Below are 18,347 nucleotides of genomic sequence, written 5' to 3'. Positions count from 1 at the left end.
CTTTCACTCCAGGCTGCCCTCAGCCTGTGTCATGCTGGCTGCCTTCGTTTCAAAATATGTAGCATCCCTCTGCGGTCAACACTGTTGTTCTAATCAAGGAACTCAGCCTTGTGGTAACAAAAGAGGGAAGGGGGGAGGGAAGAGTCCCTTGTCTTGTTTTAATGCCAGCTGTTTAATTACCAGAGAGGACCACAGTTACAGGTTATGTATATGTTTAAGTTAGGCTGCAAAATGACTAAAAGAAGTCTCAAAAGGCACGTGAAGAAATTGTTCTTCTTTATGACCCATAAACCTCCTCTGTTAGACGCTGGGACACAGTAGTTTTGTGTTGTAGGACCAAAGATTAGGACAGGTGCTACTAGCAAGAAATCCAGAGAACACAGTCATTCTGCCTGCTTTGGAAAGGACACCTTAAGTGGGTGTTTGGGTTAAGGTACAAGTCTCTATAGTTAAAAAACAGAGCTGGGTGATCTGATTCACCCTCTAGATAAGCCCAAATTAAGTTCCTGCTCTGAACTCACATTTCAGAAATGCTGGCCTGGGGAAGGGGAAGAGGAAGGAGGTGGGCTGGGAAAAGAAGGATGCCTGAGAAAGAGTAGTACCATTGCCACAACCCACTGAGAGACCAGAACCAGCTGATAGTAACGGTTGGGCCGACCTTAAACCAGCTCCGGTGCACATTTTTAGTTCTGAAATGGCGATGGTACTTCTGTGGAAAATACCTATGGTAACAACATCTCCCTTGTCTCCACTGATGTTAGTGGACCAGCAGGGGTGAATTAGCTCCCCTTATTGTGTTGTAACTCTCTTACGCTAAAAGCCTGCTGCTTTGTTTTTTGTTTCTGATCCTAACCAGGGACCGAACCACCACAGTTGTGAATGTGGAAGGGGATGCCCTAGGAGCGGGCATCCTTAATTACCTGAATGAAAAAGAAAAGAAAGACAAAGAGCAGGAGCTAAAGGAAGTCAACGTAGAAGCAGTTGCCAACAGCAAATCTGAAGGGGAAACAACGCCTTTGGTAACCCACAAAACCCAGGTCTCCAACACAACCAGTACAGCAGACCCTGAATCCAAGGAATCAGTATTGTGAACTAGAGGCCGTTTGTCAACATGCGTCCTAGAGGTGGACCAGGGACTTGTTAACGCGCCTAGACGTTTGCAGCGCTATCAAGGGCTGGATGGCTCTTGAACGTTTTCAGTTCCAGTCTGTTTTGAAATACGCTGGCCTGGGGAAGGGGAGGGAGGTGGGGTGGGCAGAGGAGGGGTGTTGAGAAAGAACACTCGCTTTATAAGAGTTATTTTGAAAATTCATCCATATACATGTGTATGTGTTGCATGTACCCACACATACACATGTATGTGAAAACAATGCCATCGAGACTTCTGGTTTAACAAGACTTCTGTTAGTAAAGGCTCATATGGGTTGGAGGTGGGGAAGTAGACAAACCCAGTATGTGCTTATTGTAGGGAAAAATTAGTGTGCTTATTGTGCTGCTGTTTGAATGGAGATGCAGTCTAGAAACTCCAGAGTGGGTGAAAATGTTGCTTAAATTTAGTTTCTGGCCTGGAAACACTTACTGACCATTACAGACACGGTAGGAAGCAACAGTTTTCTTCCACTCCTCTTCCTCTCCTATTCTCTGATCCCTTAAAACCATCAAATATATCCTGAAAACTAGCTTTTTCTTTTTTTTATTTTTTTTTTGTTTCATATCTGAATTAATAGTTTATAGGGGTCCAACCCTTGTTGCATTCCCCCACTGCATTGCAGCTTATAGCAGCTTTCCTGCCTTTAGGTGAGTAACTCCCAAACTTTGGGACCAAACGTAGGAGATCTTCATGCAGATCAAGGACTGGTTTTCTCTTTTCCTCTAACCAAGCTGTTAAGGAAAAAATCCAGAGGAAGCAGAAATTTTGTTAAAGTGATCCCTCTGGGGCTGAAAAAAATGTAGAGTCTGTTCCAGCATAAATATGTCTGAAAGAGGCTTGCCTGTGGCAACATCAAGAAATCAAGAAGTCAGTTCCCTTCATGAAAATACACATGCTCCTTTGCTAGCACGCCATGTCCTGCTCATGTTTATTTAATGGGTCAGTCCAAACAAGTTAAGCCATATTCCTCTTCCAGCAAAATTGAACAGGGGAGGAAAATATCTGAACACACATCATGTGGGAACTGATGACAGGCAAGTTTGAGTGTTAGCTTGAAAGGGGAAGAGGTGAGTTTATAACCCCATGTAGTTCAGTGACTTCTGTGTGTTGGAACAGCTGTGTACCTGCTCCTGCTAGGAGTTTGGTCCTGCTATAAATGTTTTTCCGGCAGCAGCTTACATTTAGTAATTCTGGGTGGTGCTGGGCCAGGGTAATGCTTAGTGGCAGATGGTAACCGTTGCTTGAGGCTGAGCCAAATGCTTCTGGATTCTGACACCACCTTTTTTCCTTTACAACACACTGCCTGAATTTGTACCCCAAACCTGAACAAGGTCCGGCAAACTAACCGCAAAGGTCCTGTTGATTTATCTTGGCTTTTTGGACATCAAATAGTTACAAAATTATGGCTGCGCATATGCCAAGATTTGCCTGGACTTGTGACACTTTCCCTTGGCTACTTTAGCAAGATGATTGCATATGGTCAGTCTCCACACTGTTAATTCAGCAATATATATTTACACTTAGCTTTGATACAAAGTAATGCTAAGTCTCACTTTTTCTTTCTCCTCTCTTGCTTCAGAGGAAGCTATCTTGGAAAGGTATCCAGTTGCTGATGTTTATGTTCACGGCACTAGGAAGAGGCAGCTCCAATTTCATAGCAGCAGCAGCCTTCATTTGCAAAGCATCCTTCCTGGTAAAGGGACACAATGAATTTTGCAAAGAGATGCTCAGAATGAGATGTGGCTACCTCTGAGGGAAAACACAGTGAGTGTGTCATTATTGGCTGTTTAATTGTGTGCAGCAGGGCTATGCAAACAATCGAAGTAGGAAAGGATTAGTCAGCCCACTGAGAAACTGCAGGTGGAGTTTCTTTTTAACCAGTTTTTTATAACCATGTCCACAAAATTTGGTCATTCCTTGGCTCATCTTCAAAATGGAAGGAGACAAACACAATTCTCTAGGGACATTCTTTGCCTAGTATTTATTATTTCATTTTTAGCAGATCAAGACCCACTGAAGTTTGCATTTCCTCCCATTAGAATAATCCCAACTCCTTTCAACTCAGGAAACCAAAAGCGCACTTTGTAGCTGACAATGAAAGTCAACAAATAAGAGATGTTTTGAAAAATGTTGGAGGTTTGAAAAAATGGTTCTCAGCAAAATCTTTTTTCTTTCTTTTTTTTTTTTTTTTGTTAAACAAGTCTAAGTATTTCTTTCAAAAATCTGAATGCACCAGAACCCCAAATACTTTGATTTTAAAGCAGTGTATGGATGTCTCAAGAAAGATGAAAATCATGACTGTTCCCTGTGGGCTGGGTTCTGTAGTTGCATTTTATCCCCCATCAGACATGTAGCCCGTCTGATGCTCTCCTTCACCATGACACGTGCAGCTGGGATCAGGACATGAGAGCAGGCAGCACTCAAATGACAATTCCCATGAAGCATCACAGCACCATTTCAGACTAGAACACTTCTCAATTTTTATTTTTTTCACCCTAAAGCTGTTGTTGCCCACAGGTAAAAGCACTTGCCTGGGCAAATCCAAAGGCTGGGCTTCCTCGCAGGCAGCACCTTGCCATTGCTGTATTGATCTTTCTTCCCTGTGGTGCTGCAGCTTGAATGCGCCTCATCCTTGCAGCAGCGTGCCATAGGCTGTGGCACATTCTTTCTGACAGTAGATCCCAGGAAATGGTAAATTAAACCCAATACCTCCGAGTCATCTTAGTATTTTCCAATAGCAATGCAGAAGCTCAAAGTCTTTGCTGAAGAATGCCTCTCCCAGTCCCCACTAGTGGATTGCCGCATTTCGCATCAATGTGAATGTCTAGTCCAGTGTAAAGCTTGTTAGAGCAGTCAGATTTAAGGAGGTGAGATCATTTTCGTAGCAGGAGTTTAACCAAGGAAATCTAGCACTCCTTCTCCTGGAAACAGGTGCCATAGGGTTTATATGAACCATGAGTATTTGGGTCTTAACCTGCCAGAAATCTGTAATCTTACAGAAGCCCTACTTTAGACTTACAAAGGTGACAGTTCTTTTGTTGTTTGTGCACAGCAAGAGGGATCCCAGAGTTTTCCATGGAAGCAGGAACACTGGGTAACTACTGCTTGTCAGAACATCTTCTTGGTCTTTTTTGTATTATCTACGTCAGAAATTACATTTCTTGTTTTTCTGTGATGTTCCCATTCCTCACGATGGCCATGCCGCATCTTCTAGGGCTCTCCACCTGGCCTCAGGTTTTTTTTCTTAAGGTACAAATGCAAAAGATCCAATATCACACTCTCTGGGACTGTAAAAAATTTGGCACATTCCAACAACTGCCCTTGTAACAACGTGAATCCTGATCAAAAGCCCAATGAGATAGAAGACTTGCCATTTGCTTCAAGTGGTCAAGGTCTTCGGGTAAGGCTGCTGGGAGAAAAACGAAAGGGCTGTTGAAGGATGTGCATTTTAGATGCTGCCCTTGACCTGCAGTGCAATGTGTTACACTGGGAGCTTCCTATTTCAGGTCCCCGTGCAGCTTCACTCCAAGAGGCTGAGCTGAAAAGGTGCTCGGCAGCAGTGCAGGTGCGGCCGGTAGTACCTGCTCTGCTCTCACCCAGGCACTCCACAAATCTGGTGCCGGCGTGGTACTTAACTCCAGTGTCTCTTGACCAGACATATATTTATGTTCTCCCAACTTGACTGTAAATTGAAAACCTTTAGTCAGTTGCTTTTTCTTTCAAGAGGAAATAAACTCCATCTAGAAAACACTATTTTTTCTTTTTGGTTTTAGTCTTTTTTTGGAAGGTACAAATTCTCTCCTTAGGAAAGCAGGCTATAAACAGCTCATGTCCTGCCCTCTAGTACAGCGATTGCTTCTTGGGAGAAAGACAAGGGAATATGGAAGAGAAGAGTCTGCAGGCCTTCAGCATATGCAATCCCATTTTGTCTCTGGTGCCATTTATTCTTCCACTTTTACCTTCTCTTTTTCAGTGAAGTTTCTTTGACTGTTTTGGACCATCTCTTATTTCGTCTTCTCCAGGATTGGCTTTCAGTCCCATGCTTTATCCGTCACTGCCTGATCTCATCCCATTTCCTGGAGTGCCCTATGCTGTTTTTCTGTATCCGTGGCTCAGGTATAAATGGGAGAGCAGACAAAGTTTCGAGGGCTCCAGCTGGTCCTTGGGAAAGTAGTTTGCATTCTGCCTTGCTCCTGTCCTTAACTCACCAGAGGCTTGTGAGACTTAGTAATTTAAAGAGTCACTCTGAGAGTGCGGAGCAGTATCTGTCTCTCATCCTGAGAAAGGTGCTTGTTCTGTGCTGTGAGATGTGGCTATGGATGCCTGAAAAGCTGTCATGAGCAATGGAGGGTGCCAGCACTTGGCTGCTATTAGGATATTTTCAGTAAAGACCCATTATTCCCAGGAACTGAGCTTTAGCTCAGTTTCAGCTGGTGTGTTGGTAATTGCACTACAAGATTCAGTAATTGCAAAGGACTTTAAACCCTTCTGGGGATGGCTCTTGCAATCAGGATGGCTTTTGTGTCGACAACAGACTAGGGCCAAACCCAGGGCTTCCGCTGCCGGGATGTGACAAACAGGACTGTGTCCTTCGGAGATAGCAGGAATGTAGAGCCAGCCAAAGTACCAAACCAGTTGGTGAAACAACCTCTGCTTTGTCTTTTCTGGGCAGCCCTGTTACTGCCTGAAGAGGCAATGCCCTGAGCTGGAGGTGGCGGGAGGTTGGAGGGACAGCGTGAGGGGCAGGAAGGTTTCATATGTTCTTGCTCTGTTCCTACCCTCTTCCCTGGTCGTTTGCTGTGGCCAGTGCCAGAGATGGACGTGACCCAGTGTCACCATTCTTAGACTAATTCTCCTGTGGTTCCTCCATATTTTACAGCAGCAATAATGAAAACGGAGGCGTTTAGGCAGTTCCACTTGCAGTCAAGTCAAAGGCCCCGGTATCTTTGTGACTGACCACCCTGCCATATGTTGTAGGTTATGTCCTCGAGAGCTTGCAGATGTACAAAGCCACCACCTCTTTCTGCAGAGATTCGCAGTGTTGGTCAACAATCTGGGCAGAATCTTCACTCTGGCCCTCCGCTAGCACAGTACATTTCTGCAGCCACTGGAAAGCATCCTTCTGTTGGAAATCATCTTTTTTTCCCCTGACCCTCCCACAGGCAGTGAGCAATGGGCTTCAGGTAGAAAGTCGAAGGACCGTAAGACAAACTCTCACCAAAGGAAAAATGTCACATCTTCATTGATTTTTAACTGGGCCATGGCAGTTCATAATCACTCGCAGACCTGCCTGTAATGACTGATGCTGTGACTGATGAACAGCACAGAATTAGGCAGGCCACATAAATTCTCTGCCCGTGCTCCCTTTTCTGTAAATGAAGTTTACGGATACTTATCTGTCTCTCACACACAATAGTGTGGAGGATAGTGAGTCGCAGTGTTGGGAAAGCACTATTAAGACACAGTCCACTAAATCTTAAAAAATAATGAGCTTTTCAAAAATCTGAAAGGAATCAAGTAATTAAAGTACGCATCATGAAGTCAGAGTTGCATTGAGCTAGAGTATGAGTGACTTTGACAGAAAGGAGATGCAATGTTGCTGGACTAACTCAGGGAAAAGGCGGAAGCTAGTGTTGGTGAGTTGCATTTCAAAAAGCAGACGTGATTTAGTCAAGGAGGGCACGGTGCCCTGGTATATATGCCTCCTTCCATCTCCACCTGGGCTGCCACGAAAGCTTAGGTTCAGGTAAAATAAAAGACCTCCCTATAGCTTCAACATCTAAATTAGGAGTCTTGACAGCTTTGTTTCTGTCTAGTTTCAATGGAAGAAAGAGCTTTTCAACTAAAAAAACAAGTTGTCTGGGTGAAACGGTGGAGAAAAAGCAGGAAGAGCTGGAGGGTTGCAAGGGCAGCATCACAGGGGACAGGGTAAGCAAGTGGATAAAGAAGCTAAAACACTGAAGGAAGCTTTTTCTTGGCATTTTGATACAGATAGCATCAAAAAGACTGCAGGCATTTGTCCAGCATGTAGCAGCGACAATGCAAATCCCTGCCCACTGGCTGGCCAGGATGGGCAGGGAGAAGCAGAGGCCGAGTGCTGATGTTTCTGAAGCGCATCGTCACTGAGCAACAACGAAGCATGCAGCGTGCCAGCGTGGGGCTCCGATAAGCTGCTGCTGGCTGCTAGCCATGCCCACAGAGAAGCAACGGTACAGTTCTGAATCAGGGATTGACCCACATTCCTCCTTGCAGGATAGCTAGGACAAATGCTTCTCAGATAAATGCATGGTAGCCCTTATTCTCTGAGGACAAAGAAAACCTTGTTATCTATGCGAGCATATTGAAGAAAGCCACGTTCACTTGCTGCTTCAGTTTCAGGGAGGAGCAAAAGGGGTATGACAAATGATCTGAAACTTCTTCCAGAGATTGGGCAACATGTTGAGACAGTTGTCACTGAATATTTTAAGTCTGAGGAGAAGTGATCAAGAGCCTTATTTGGCTCCTGTAGCTCTCTGTCCTCACATTTGAGCACCGGCTTGGGAAGTTAATGTTAACACGGTATTCATTCTCCGCATGGGGTCTTTACAGGGAGCACCAGCAAGCAAGCACCATTTCACAGCTGCAGAAGTGAATGCATGCAGAAAAAGGTGAAAGAACGCTTTCTCGACTCATGCGAAGAATAATCAAGCAGGCTAGGAGCAGACCTCGAATCCTGAAGCCAAGTTCATTGTTAGCTAACAACTGTCACCTACCTAAAAAAATTAACATCTGGGGGTTTACAAATATATTTGAGTATTGATACCAGAGTATTAATAGCATGTTAGTGCAGGATGATCGCTTCTCTTTTTGGAGGAATGGAAGGGAAGAAGTGTAGAATGAGGAGAGTTATCTTCCCTCTAGGATGGATTTTTTAATAGAAAAGAAAAAAGAAAATCTCTTTTTCATTGAAGAGCTCACAGTATGGTTACTTATCAAATTCTGTCTCAGTGTCAGCAGATAAGTCATCCTCAGCAGCTATAAAATCTCGTTTGGATTGAACCACTGATCTCAGTGCCAGCAGGAGGTGAGGACTGTGGGCATTTCAGCAGGCCAACTGCTCTTACTTGAAGTCCTGCTCAAGAAACATTTATACTTGTCTTTCCCAAGGCCACAGATGCTGTGTGCAAGGCAAGCAGGCCTACCGACAGGAACCAGCACGAGGAAATGAATTTTGAGCCAACCCTGTTGTAATGCAAAGTTAACGGTGTGGTTTTAAGCCACAGAGACCAAGAAATTCGGTATTAGATGTTCCTTAGGATAGCTTTTGCTTGCGCCTTCTGATAACGCTGAGAAAGTAATACACTTCTTTTGCAAGCATGTATTTAGTAACTGAAGCTAAACTGCGTATGGCATGTTGGTGCAACTTAAGTTAATTGCAGTTGCACATTGCAGAAAGAAATTACCAAGAGAAATCTTCTCTGAACGAAACAGTTTACACATGCCTGAATCCCCTTGGATTACATTCCCACAGAAAGAATTGTGCTTAACCATAAAAAATACTCCAAATATTAACTGGTTTGGATTGTAGCTTTTTTAAGAACCAGAAGGAATGCCACAAAATGGATGGGCCAGAGCCTTCGCTGGTGTGCATTAAGGTAATTTCCTGAGCTTTCAGTGGCCTATGGACTTCTGATAGAGACGATACCTCCTTAGCAGCACTGGGGTTTGGTCTGGTACTCTTTAAGATGATCATGTTCAGTAAAGCAGCAGTAAAGGAACATTGTTAAAACTTGTTGGCTATAACTAGAGGCATTTTACATGCCCACACTGTTCTTATGACATGATGCCTCCCACAAGAAAAATGTGTTTTCTTGATGCAGAAGCAAAGCTTCCTCGTTTTTTGATCGGTTTTCCTTCTCTGTATCCCTCTTGCAGAGTCTGCTGGGGTCCTTGGAGTCTGCCCAGACCCCAGCAGGACCAGGCTCCTATAGTACTTAGATTAAACTTAAAGATATTCTAGACCCATGTGAGGACATAGACTGTCACACATCCTGTTATGAGGGGACAAAGACGTAGCTTCAACTTTGGAGGAGGGGCTGGGCTGAAGAAACCCCTACTTCATTAAGGCAATACCTTAACGACATTTTACACTTAATAAGTCAAATAATTGTGACCAAGCTAGCCCAGCCCTGGCTGCCTCCCTGCTCTACCCCACAGTAGATGCTCTATTGACATTACTTCCCTGAGGACCAGTGTGGAGGTAATGTGTTCGCCATCCCTGAATACTGCAGTCTTTTAAGAATATAGTCTTCTTTAGACTTTCTCTGTGACTATCCTGGCTACACTTTTGTAAGGTCATCCACAAAGCACATGCTGTACAGGATGGAGACCATGCGTAGCACTACAAACAGCTGAGCGTACCTCTGCTAATGGGAGATGAGCCTCTTTTTTCTGAATTGCTTCTTGTTTATGGCAAACTGAGACCGACTCACTCACTGCTTTGTGAGGGTGAAGATTTTGATTAGATTTTGATTAATCCCTCTAGATTCAGGGACAGCAGAACCACCCCTAAGGCATGAGGAGTCTCTGCAGCAGAGGTACACAATCTGCCTTATTATCCTTAAAGGTGCCTTGTCCTGGTTCCCTTCAGGACAAATTCCAAGTTGCTGTTTGGCTTTCGAATATAACTATGCACCAAAGGTGAGAGACTCCATTATCCCTGGAGACAGGGGGAGAACGTGATGTCCTGGTGTGGGACAGGGAAAGTGAGTTTCTTTTCTTTATCCTGTAAGCTCTCTGTCAGCAATCCTGCCTCTGATGTGTGTATGCGTGTGTGTGCTTTTGTTTCTACATGAACACAAATTGCTCTAATTAGGAGGGAGGATTCTTGTATTTTTATATGCTAAGCCATTTGATTAATTACTTTAATAAAATGACAGATGAACTCTGAAATTCACTGCCATCTGCTCCAGTACAATCCAGTATCACTGATACAAAGGTATCTGCCTTCAGATAAAACCTAGTGCTTAGAGTAACCACTCCACTCAATAACTACTTGTGCCATGTGGGTGTGTTGATCCTTGCTGTCATCTGTAACTGTTCCTCTTTTAAAGCTATGGGTTTGATCTGTGTGACTCTGTATCAGCCTTTTTATTATCTACCAAGAACAGATGTACGTGCATATGTGCAAAAAAAGACCGTATTGCTGTGTCTGGGGGTGTGCGATATTACAGATGTTTGTTGTGTAGTGCACCCTTCGGCGTAAAAACTCTCCCTGCCTGCCTGGGGAGAAAACAGTCCTGTGGCTCAGGTTGCGATGGTTTGTCGTATTGAGGGTGATACAATAGGATGCTCTCTCTTTTCCCCTCCATTTTCTCATGGAAATGTGTATTTGTTCTCTCTTTGTGTAGCTTCTCAATCTGAAATAAAAATCATGCTGAGTAGAATTCATGTTTCCATCTTTGTTTGGAGAAGACCCAGCCTTTTAACTGGATCAATGTTGCAAACTCTCTGTGACTCCTTTGAAAATGCCCCTGAATGAGAATTGTGTAACTTTGTATTCGGGTCCACTTTCCCAGATGTGCCCTTTGCTGGCAAGCTGGTGTTGCTGATTATCTGTGTATCACTCCATTTAACCCCTTTCCCTGGAGCCCAGGGCAAGCCTACACAGGGTAATATTTCTCCAAGCCCTGTGCACAAGCACTCAGCTCTATGGGGACCTTGGGGGAGCTCAGAATAGTAGGTATTTTTTGTCGATGTGTGCCATAGCGGAGTACAAGGGCTGACAGACAGACCTGTGACTATTTTGCCAACAAACAGACTTTGTTCCCTGGAGGAGGATTGACAAGTGGGAGAAATCATCTAGCAAATCCTTTGCGGTAGGCAACCAGACTGGTAAGTTCAGGGAGATTTTGCACTGGACGCATGCCGTCAGTCTGAGCAGTGTGCTGGTTCCAGAACTGAGGGCCTGGGTTTGCTATCAAAGTGGGTTTGGTATTGCTTTTCCATTAAAAGCTCATATGTCTCTGTAGGGTAGATTTTATCCTGAGATGCACAATGCAGAATATCACAAATCCTGAAAAAAAATCTACTACATAAGTATAGTTTGGTTAGTTTCGAGCATTAAATTCTGGTCCCAGAACTAATAAACAAGGGTGCAACATTTGCAAGAATTGCAAGCACCAGAAGAAAGAAGTATAATTTGAAAGACCTGCCTATTGTGACTGGTATTATGTCTTGGTGTGTGAATTTTATGAAACCATCAATGTGGTGATTTCCAAAAAGCCTCTTTGACCCCATGGTTTTATCTTTGTCTTCCCGCTTCCTAGCTGAAACCCCGAGGAGATACCTGGAGGAACGCTAGACCAGCTAACAGAGAAGTCCTCTTGAACCTTAGCCCCTAGCCATTCAAAAGTCAGTTTTGGATACAGGAATGGCTGCTGCCTAGAACAAGCAGGTTTTTCTGAAATCTTCTGAGGTAAGTGGTGGTTGTCAGAGCTGTAGTGCCTCGCCATTTGAAACGCATGAAGCTTTATGAGACCCATGGAAAAACGTGGAATGCTTGCTTGTCTTTAATGAGAACTGAGTCAAGCCTTAGATCGAGTCCCAGCTGACTCAAGCAAGACATTATTAGAGCTTGCTAGGCATTAACACCAACCAAAACAGATAAAATTTCTTACGGTATTTCAACAAAGAGATAAAAGTTGGAAGAAGTTCTAATTAAAGTTCAATGACTTTATTTTGTTTTTCTAGCACCACCTACCAGTCTGGCCACATGCTTTCCAATTTCTTAATAATTTCATCTTTTTTTAAGAGGGAGAGAGCTTTCAGGAAAATGCTCCCCGCTTCTTCCTTCTAAAGAGCTCTAGGCAGGTGACACACATTTGTCTAGTTCACATGAAGAAAAGTGTTTAAAAATAAATGCATCACAAAAACCGCTGCTATTGTTGTAACTTAATATTTGCAGAGGAAAGCCAATTACGGCCAAGGAGCAGATTAGTTCTTTCTTTTTTTTTTTAATCCCTAGTTTGTCTGATTAAGATAGATATAAGTATAGGGAAGTTCTTTGTGAGTTAGTCCAACGCAAGACAACACCATTTTGTTCTGCTGTGAAATGAATGGTTGGGGTCAAACAGGTTGTGTGGCACAGATGTGCTAACAGGTCATCTTCCAAATACGTAGATTGATGTTAGCCTGTTGAAAATCAAACTGCTGCCGTCTTCCCATTATGAGCATTCGAGCAGATGTACACATACGTTGTACCTCTCGGCAGTCTCATGAGCTGTGATGTGCATGAAAATAGCTTGGCAACCTTACAGCTAACTTGCTATCCTTGCAAGTTCTTGCATCTTGGATGTCAGTCGAGCCATCATGCTATGGAAGATACCTGTGGTTTTAGACTGGGTAAGTAGGGTAGCAGCTGGAATTTATTTCCACATTTTGAAAGTTATCCTCATGATCATAAGGGCTGGGCTTGTCAAAATATATGCCAGGGACCAGGCAAATTACAAACTGCTCTGAAACCTAGGACCAGAGATGCAACGCAAAGCCACTCCGCAGGCTTGGGTAACAGGACTTCACCCTCTCCGCAGGATAGTGATCAGCAATGTGATGTAAATTACTGTAATTACTGTGTCACCAAAACATGTACACAATCAGGCAGATCTGGATTCTCTTCATCGTGGTGTGCTAGAGTGTAATTAGATGGCGATGCCTACAGCTACTAGAGTTTGAGGGAGGCCTACAAACATTCGCAACTCAAATCTCACAAACCGAGTAGGTTCCAACCATCAGCAGCCAAATCGTTATGATTAAACTTGCCTGGTACTGCATCGTTAATCGGCTTGAGTAATTTGACTCATCCTGAAGGCACCAGGCTTTGTCCTTATAGCAGTACCATTCTTGCTGAGGTAGGAAACCCGTGTGACCAAACTGAGTATAGATCTTACAGAAGGGGACTATGGTATTTATTTACATTTTAAGCTGATTTTACCTGCCCGCACTCGTTCTCTTACAGATTTCATTTGCTCACACTCACAAGCAATGAGACATGGTTGTTCAAGTGGTCTGGCCCCGATCACTTGCACGCAACACACCCAACAAGGGACGACAGCTGTCAGGTCTTCACTAAACCTCCCAGTTTTGGGACAGTTCTTCAGTAATCTTTAAGAATCGATAGGTTTTTTTGTAGCGGTCCTTTGCTGGAATCTCTCTTCCTGCTAGGCTGCCAGGAGAAGGAATGGGAGATGTGATATGCTGCCATCTGCCTCTTATCAGAGGGGAGGGTCTTTCACGAATGAGTTGTGTGCACTATGGTCTTATCAGTGTGCAGACCTTCTGGGCTTGACAAAAGCAACATAGTCTCAAATTTTTTGTTGGGAATGGTGTCATTTGTTACGAATACAAGCTGTTCTTAACCCCCCTGCTCTGCTTTTTCTTCTAATGCTTGCATAAACAGATTTTTCATTCATACCAGTCCCAATATTTCTTTTACAAATTTCTGTGCTGATGACTGGTTCCTGCAGATCCCAGCTCTGGTTTTGAAGAGCCTCTCGGTTTTGCTCAGGACAACATACAGATGACAAAGGGCCAGGACATCCCAGCAATTAGAATGAAAAAGAAATCCCTCACGTTCCCCACTGAAAGCCGCAGTAAAATCTCACATTTAAAAAGTAAAATTAATCCCAATTATTCATTGCCCATTATAATTCACATTGATTGAATGCTGCCACCACCTCTTGACCAGCTGGCTCCTATTTTTATTTCACAGCAATGTGTCCAACAAGAGGAAAGGCAAAGCGTCTGGACCACACCAACTGCATCTCATTCATCTCCCTCTGCACCACAGGACCTAGCCCTGATCTGCAGCTGTGTGGGTGTTTTAGAGGGCCTGGATAGAGGTAAGGAGATGCTTTGGGGAAATATGGAAACTTGAAACACCTGCCTTAGTGGCTGGATTGCCTGTTGCTGGCGGTCCATCCAGGCTGTTTGTGGTGTGATGGGTACATCGTGTGGCCAGAAAGGAGAAATGCAGTTTCTATTTGACCTTTGTCTTGGGCTAAATCCTGCCACTGTCCAGCTGAGCAACCAAGTGGTAAAGAACTGAAATTGCCCAGCTGCTAGCACTGGGGTTCATTGCTCTGCACTTCAATGTTGACACTAAAATAGATGTCACTCTAGTTTTCCTCTGTTCTCCATTAATCCTGCTTTACACGTTTCATTCATCAGCTGTCTTGGGTGTGCTTAAGTCATATTTTCACATGCTTCTCCAAAATCAGGAAGAAAAGAAGCAGCTACCTTTTTTAGGAAATATTTAATAATAGTGCAGCAGTAGCTATGATGATCTAGAAGAGTGAAGGAAAGTTTGTAGGCTTTCAATGAGTCTTCTCATGACTTTATAAAGAAGCTAAAGCAACATGGCTGAGTTTGAACCTGCTTATGTAGACATTACTAGAGCGACTGTCCAGCTGAACAACTGGATTCCTCAGGGGCCTACCATAGGTCCAGGACCATAAGTAGTTGATTAGTGACACAAATGGTGGAACAGAGAAAAATCTGCAGGTCCCACCAGGAGGAGAAGGTCTGGGAACATGGAAAAGCGCAGGGCTGAAATTCATAGCAACATCAGAAAAACTGAGAGAAGGCCTGGGCAAGAGAGGCTGCAAAGAATTAATCTAGATGAGAGTAATTAACTGCACCGATACTGGTGGGAAACAGTAGATTAAGGAGCAGGATCAGGGAGTTACGGGCAGTCAGAAGCATGAGTCAAATGCCCTGTGCTGTGAATAAGGCAGATACTATACCAGGGTGTGTAAACAGGAACGTGCCCTGGACTACCATACCGGACTACCAGTTTTGCCTAATCATAGCCAAGCCCGCGGCTGGGAGTTTTGGACCGAGTTTAGGTTTTGAGCTTCAAAGAAACGTGGCCCAAAGAGTGAGAATCAAGAGGAGAACAAGGGGAATGGTGCAAGATGTGGAAATCCTGACCTTGGGGGAAAGGGTTGTTGGCCTCAAGAAGAGAAGGACCTCTCCCTGCAAACACCTTTCGGAGAGGGGTTAGGCAGAGCGAGGGCGCAGCGAACAGAGTCCTGAGCAGTTTGTACGAAGACGGCTCCTGCCCAGAAGAGCGAGTGAGGGAGTTTGCCAGCCAGCCTGTCCTTAAGGAGCAAGGAATGCGGTGCTGTCGGGTTGCAACATAGGTATTTTTATAAATCAGTGCCTGAGCAATTTTAACACAGGAGAGGAATAATGTCAATCACTTTGATGTAGCCAACAGAAGCAAGGAAGGCTTGTGGCAGCTTCTCCCCACCTTGATGATAACACTGGAAGATAGGCAGGTGTACTAATGGGTTACATGTGATATTAACTCTCTGTCTGTCTGAGGCACAGCATCAGAAATTTAATAATTTTCCAAACGCAGGCAAATTCTCCCCACAGATAATGCCATACTGCCAGCCAAAAGATGGCAAAGTGATTAAAACCAGTTTTTCTTTTCACTGCAGTACTCTATTAGTATTGCTAGCAATGCTCTGGGAACAAATAGGTCAGGTCCAAGCCCTGCATTTGCTGACATCTCATCCATCCCAAACATTTGCATTGTGAGACTGAAATTTGATGCCGAAGATAGTGCAGATGCTATGCAAGAGCATATGGTGCACATCCAGGCTTCAGGTTTCATCGCACAGTGTTAACTATCATCTGGCTTGTAGTGTAAGACTGTTCAAGGTAGAAAGAAATTACAAATTGATGTGCCAAAACCCCTGGATAACAGCACATCATTGCTTATGGGCATATTAAAACTCAGGGTACATACAGCTGGTGCTCCTGACAGATCCGGTTCTGTACAAAAAAACATGGATATTCTCACCAAGAAGGTAGAAGTTTTTGAAGAAAATGGAGTCTTCCTATCCCAGCTTCTCTTATACTAGAAATGCACCACTTTCAAATCTGATCATCATAAGCAAGCTCTACTTCATGCCATAGATATGAGGATTACTGCTGAAGTGCTGTCGTCCACAGATTGAGTGAAATCATTTGTCTTTGCTGGAGAAACTTCTTGCTGAAAAACACAGATCTGAAAGAATCCTGAGGTCTCAAATCAACAAGAAAACATCTATCTTAATCTTTGCCAGCCTTGAGTGACCTCGGGTGGGAGTTTGGCTGGACTTGACTCCATATTATAGATAAAATAAACTAGTTTCTCTTCAGCAAAGTTCCTAACAGAGAGGGCCAGATGTCAGCAGATGAAAACCGGTATCATTTCCCTGCAATTTTTAATTAATCTCTCCTTTAGATCACCAGTTTATTCCCCCCTTGTTTATTGAGACTCTCTCAGCATGAGCCCGTGGAGAGGAGAAAGATTTTGTGGCGCTCTGGCTGTTCTTGCAGACATCCTGGCACTCGTTTGATCAGAGGCAGAACAGGACGCGAACCTTTCCTGCCGGGGCCGAGACCGCAGCCGAGCGCTATTCAGCTCCGAGAACAATGTCTGGCAGCTTGCAAGTAATTTAAACCAGCTAAAAACAGCAGAGCCTGGGTATGAACTATGACCCATCCGTGTTTGCTTCAGCCTTTCGACTCGCCTGAAATCAGCACGGCCTCTACTGGCAGGCAACTGGCTCCCTGGAGAATAAACAATAAACAACATTTTTAAAGGACTTTTCTTTCCCAAGGGCTTTGCGTGCATGAATTCCTACAAAAAGCCTACTCTCAAAAACGTGCGTCTGAGGCAGGGAGATGCACAGCCCTCCGGAAAGACCTGCTGTAACATTCATCAAAGAAACTCCAAATATAGAAATATTACGCAGGAGCAGGGGTGATGTGGGCTTTTTCTTGGCTGTGAGTTCTTCCGAGAGCACCGTGCCATGTTATACCGCAGCATTACAGCTCTGCTTTTTGAAGCAGCCCTGAAAAAGATACTCCCACTCTGTGTCTCTAGCGAGAAAAAGCAAGATCCTCTAGGATGGTAAATGGGGCCGGTTCCATTGAGGTCAGTAGAATAACCCCGGGTCATAGCAGCTGGGAATCTGGGCTATAATACACGGGGTGGCAGAGCTGGAGCATGCTGCGGGGCTGAGGAGCGTGGCCAGCGGACCGAAGCACTAGCCAGGGACTTGGGATACCTGTGTTGCTCCCCTCAGCCTGCTGAGCGAACCTGAGATGACTCTTTGGCCCTTCATGGCCTAAAGCTAGCAGTAATGTCGTTCATAAAGTGCGCTATCAGATAACAGACCTCTAGGAAATCTCAGCATTATCTAAGAGATAAGCTCCAGGAGTGGGTGATGCAGACAAAAACTAGAACCAGCCTATGGGCAGAAATAAGGGAAAAGATTTGTACTTTCTACAGGACATGGGCACACGTCGGGATACGGCTGCTCCACCCACCAAAGAAGGGTCCGGCAGGGTATAAACCCCAGAGCAGCCCACTTCAACGTGTGGCGTGGGGACTCGACCCAGAAAGCTGCCCAAATGGCAGGGCACGACCGAGATCTGACAACCAACATGCTCCGCTGCGAGGGAGGGAGGTCTTGCCCCGGGACCTCCTCCAGCCTGCTGCAAGGGGCTTTGCGTTGCGCTTGTAGGATGCTAAAATCCATTTGCCATTAGAGGTGCACTCGTTGCTCACACAATACCGTTCTTGGATGGTTTTCCACCCCAGGAACAGCGCGGTAAAGCCCAGACAGGAGCAGAGGCTGCCAGGGCACAGCTGAGCCCAGGAAGGACAACATATGGGTTACAGGGAAACACCCTACAGTTACAACAGCTCCTCAAGGGCACTGGAGGTGATGCTGCTCCAGCAACGGCAGCGCCCGCCGGTCCCGGGGTGCTCCTCAAGTCAAGTCCCCGGGGGCAGGTGGATAATTTGCTCCAGGCCGCGCTGGGCCAAGGCGCCGGGAGCGGGGCCGGGAGCGGGGCCGGGAGCGGGGCGGGCGCCCCCCCGCCCAGCCCCGGGGGAGCCAGGGCCGCGCCACGCTCCGCTCCCATTGGCTGCCGGGCCGCGAGGGCGCCCTTGTTGACGTGGCGACCCCCGCTCCCATTGGCTGCGACGCGGGGCAGGGGGCGGGGCGGCCGGGGCGGCGGCGGCCGCCGCTCGGTAGGTGCGGGCCGGGCCGGGGGCGGCGGCGGTCCCGGTGCCGGTGGTCCCGGTGCCCGGGGACGGCGCGGGGGGACCGAGGGGCAGCTCCGGGTGCTGCCGTAGCCGCTCGGAGGTCCCGGG

General features: G+C 45.4%; 1 protein-coding gene across 2 annotated transcripts in view; it reads left to right on the top strand.

The window, feature by feature from the left end:
- The window catches only part of SLC1A4 (solute carrier family 1 member 4), a gene marked incomplete at its 5' end in the record, with an annotated part of 37,615 nt that extends 27,088 nt beyond the window's left edge, over nt 1-10,527 (top strand). Inside the window, 2 exons of one of the 2 annotated variants that reach the window (XM_082305766.1) lie at nt 857-1,019; nt 2,730-10,527. In XM_082305766.1, coding sequence (XP_082161892.1) covers nt 857-1,019; nt 2,730-2,903 — 337 coding nt within the window. In that variant the 3' untranslated portion in view covers nt 2,904-10,527. Of the gene's footprint in view, nt 1-856 lie in introns of both variants that reach the window. The other variant, XM_082305765.1, reaches the window with a different exon arrangement.
- Nucleotides 10,528-18,347: the final 7,820 nt, after the last annotated feature.

Source organism: Platalea leucorodia, assembly GCF_965183815.1.
Source record: "Platalea leucorodia genome assembly, chromosome: 3".
In the NCBI taxonomy this organism is placed as follows: domain Eukaryota; kingdom Metazoa; phylum Chordata; class Aves; order Pelecaniformes; family Threskiornithidae; genus Platalea; species Platalea leucorodia.
The sequence above is the reverse complement of the archived record's forward strand: the minus strand, read 5'-3'. Positions and strand labels throughout refer to the sequence as shown.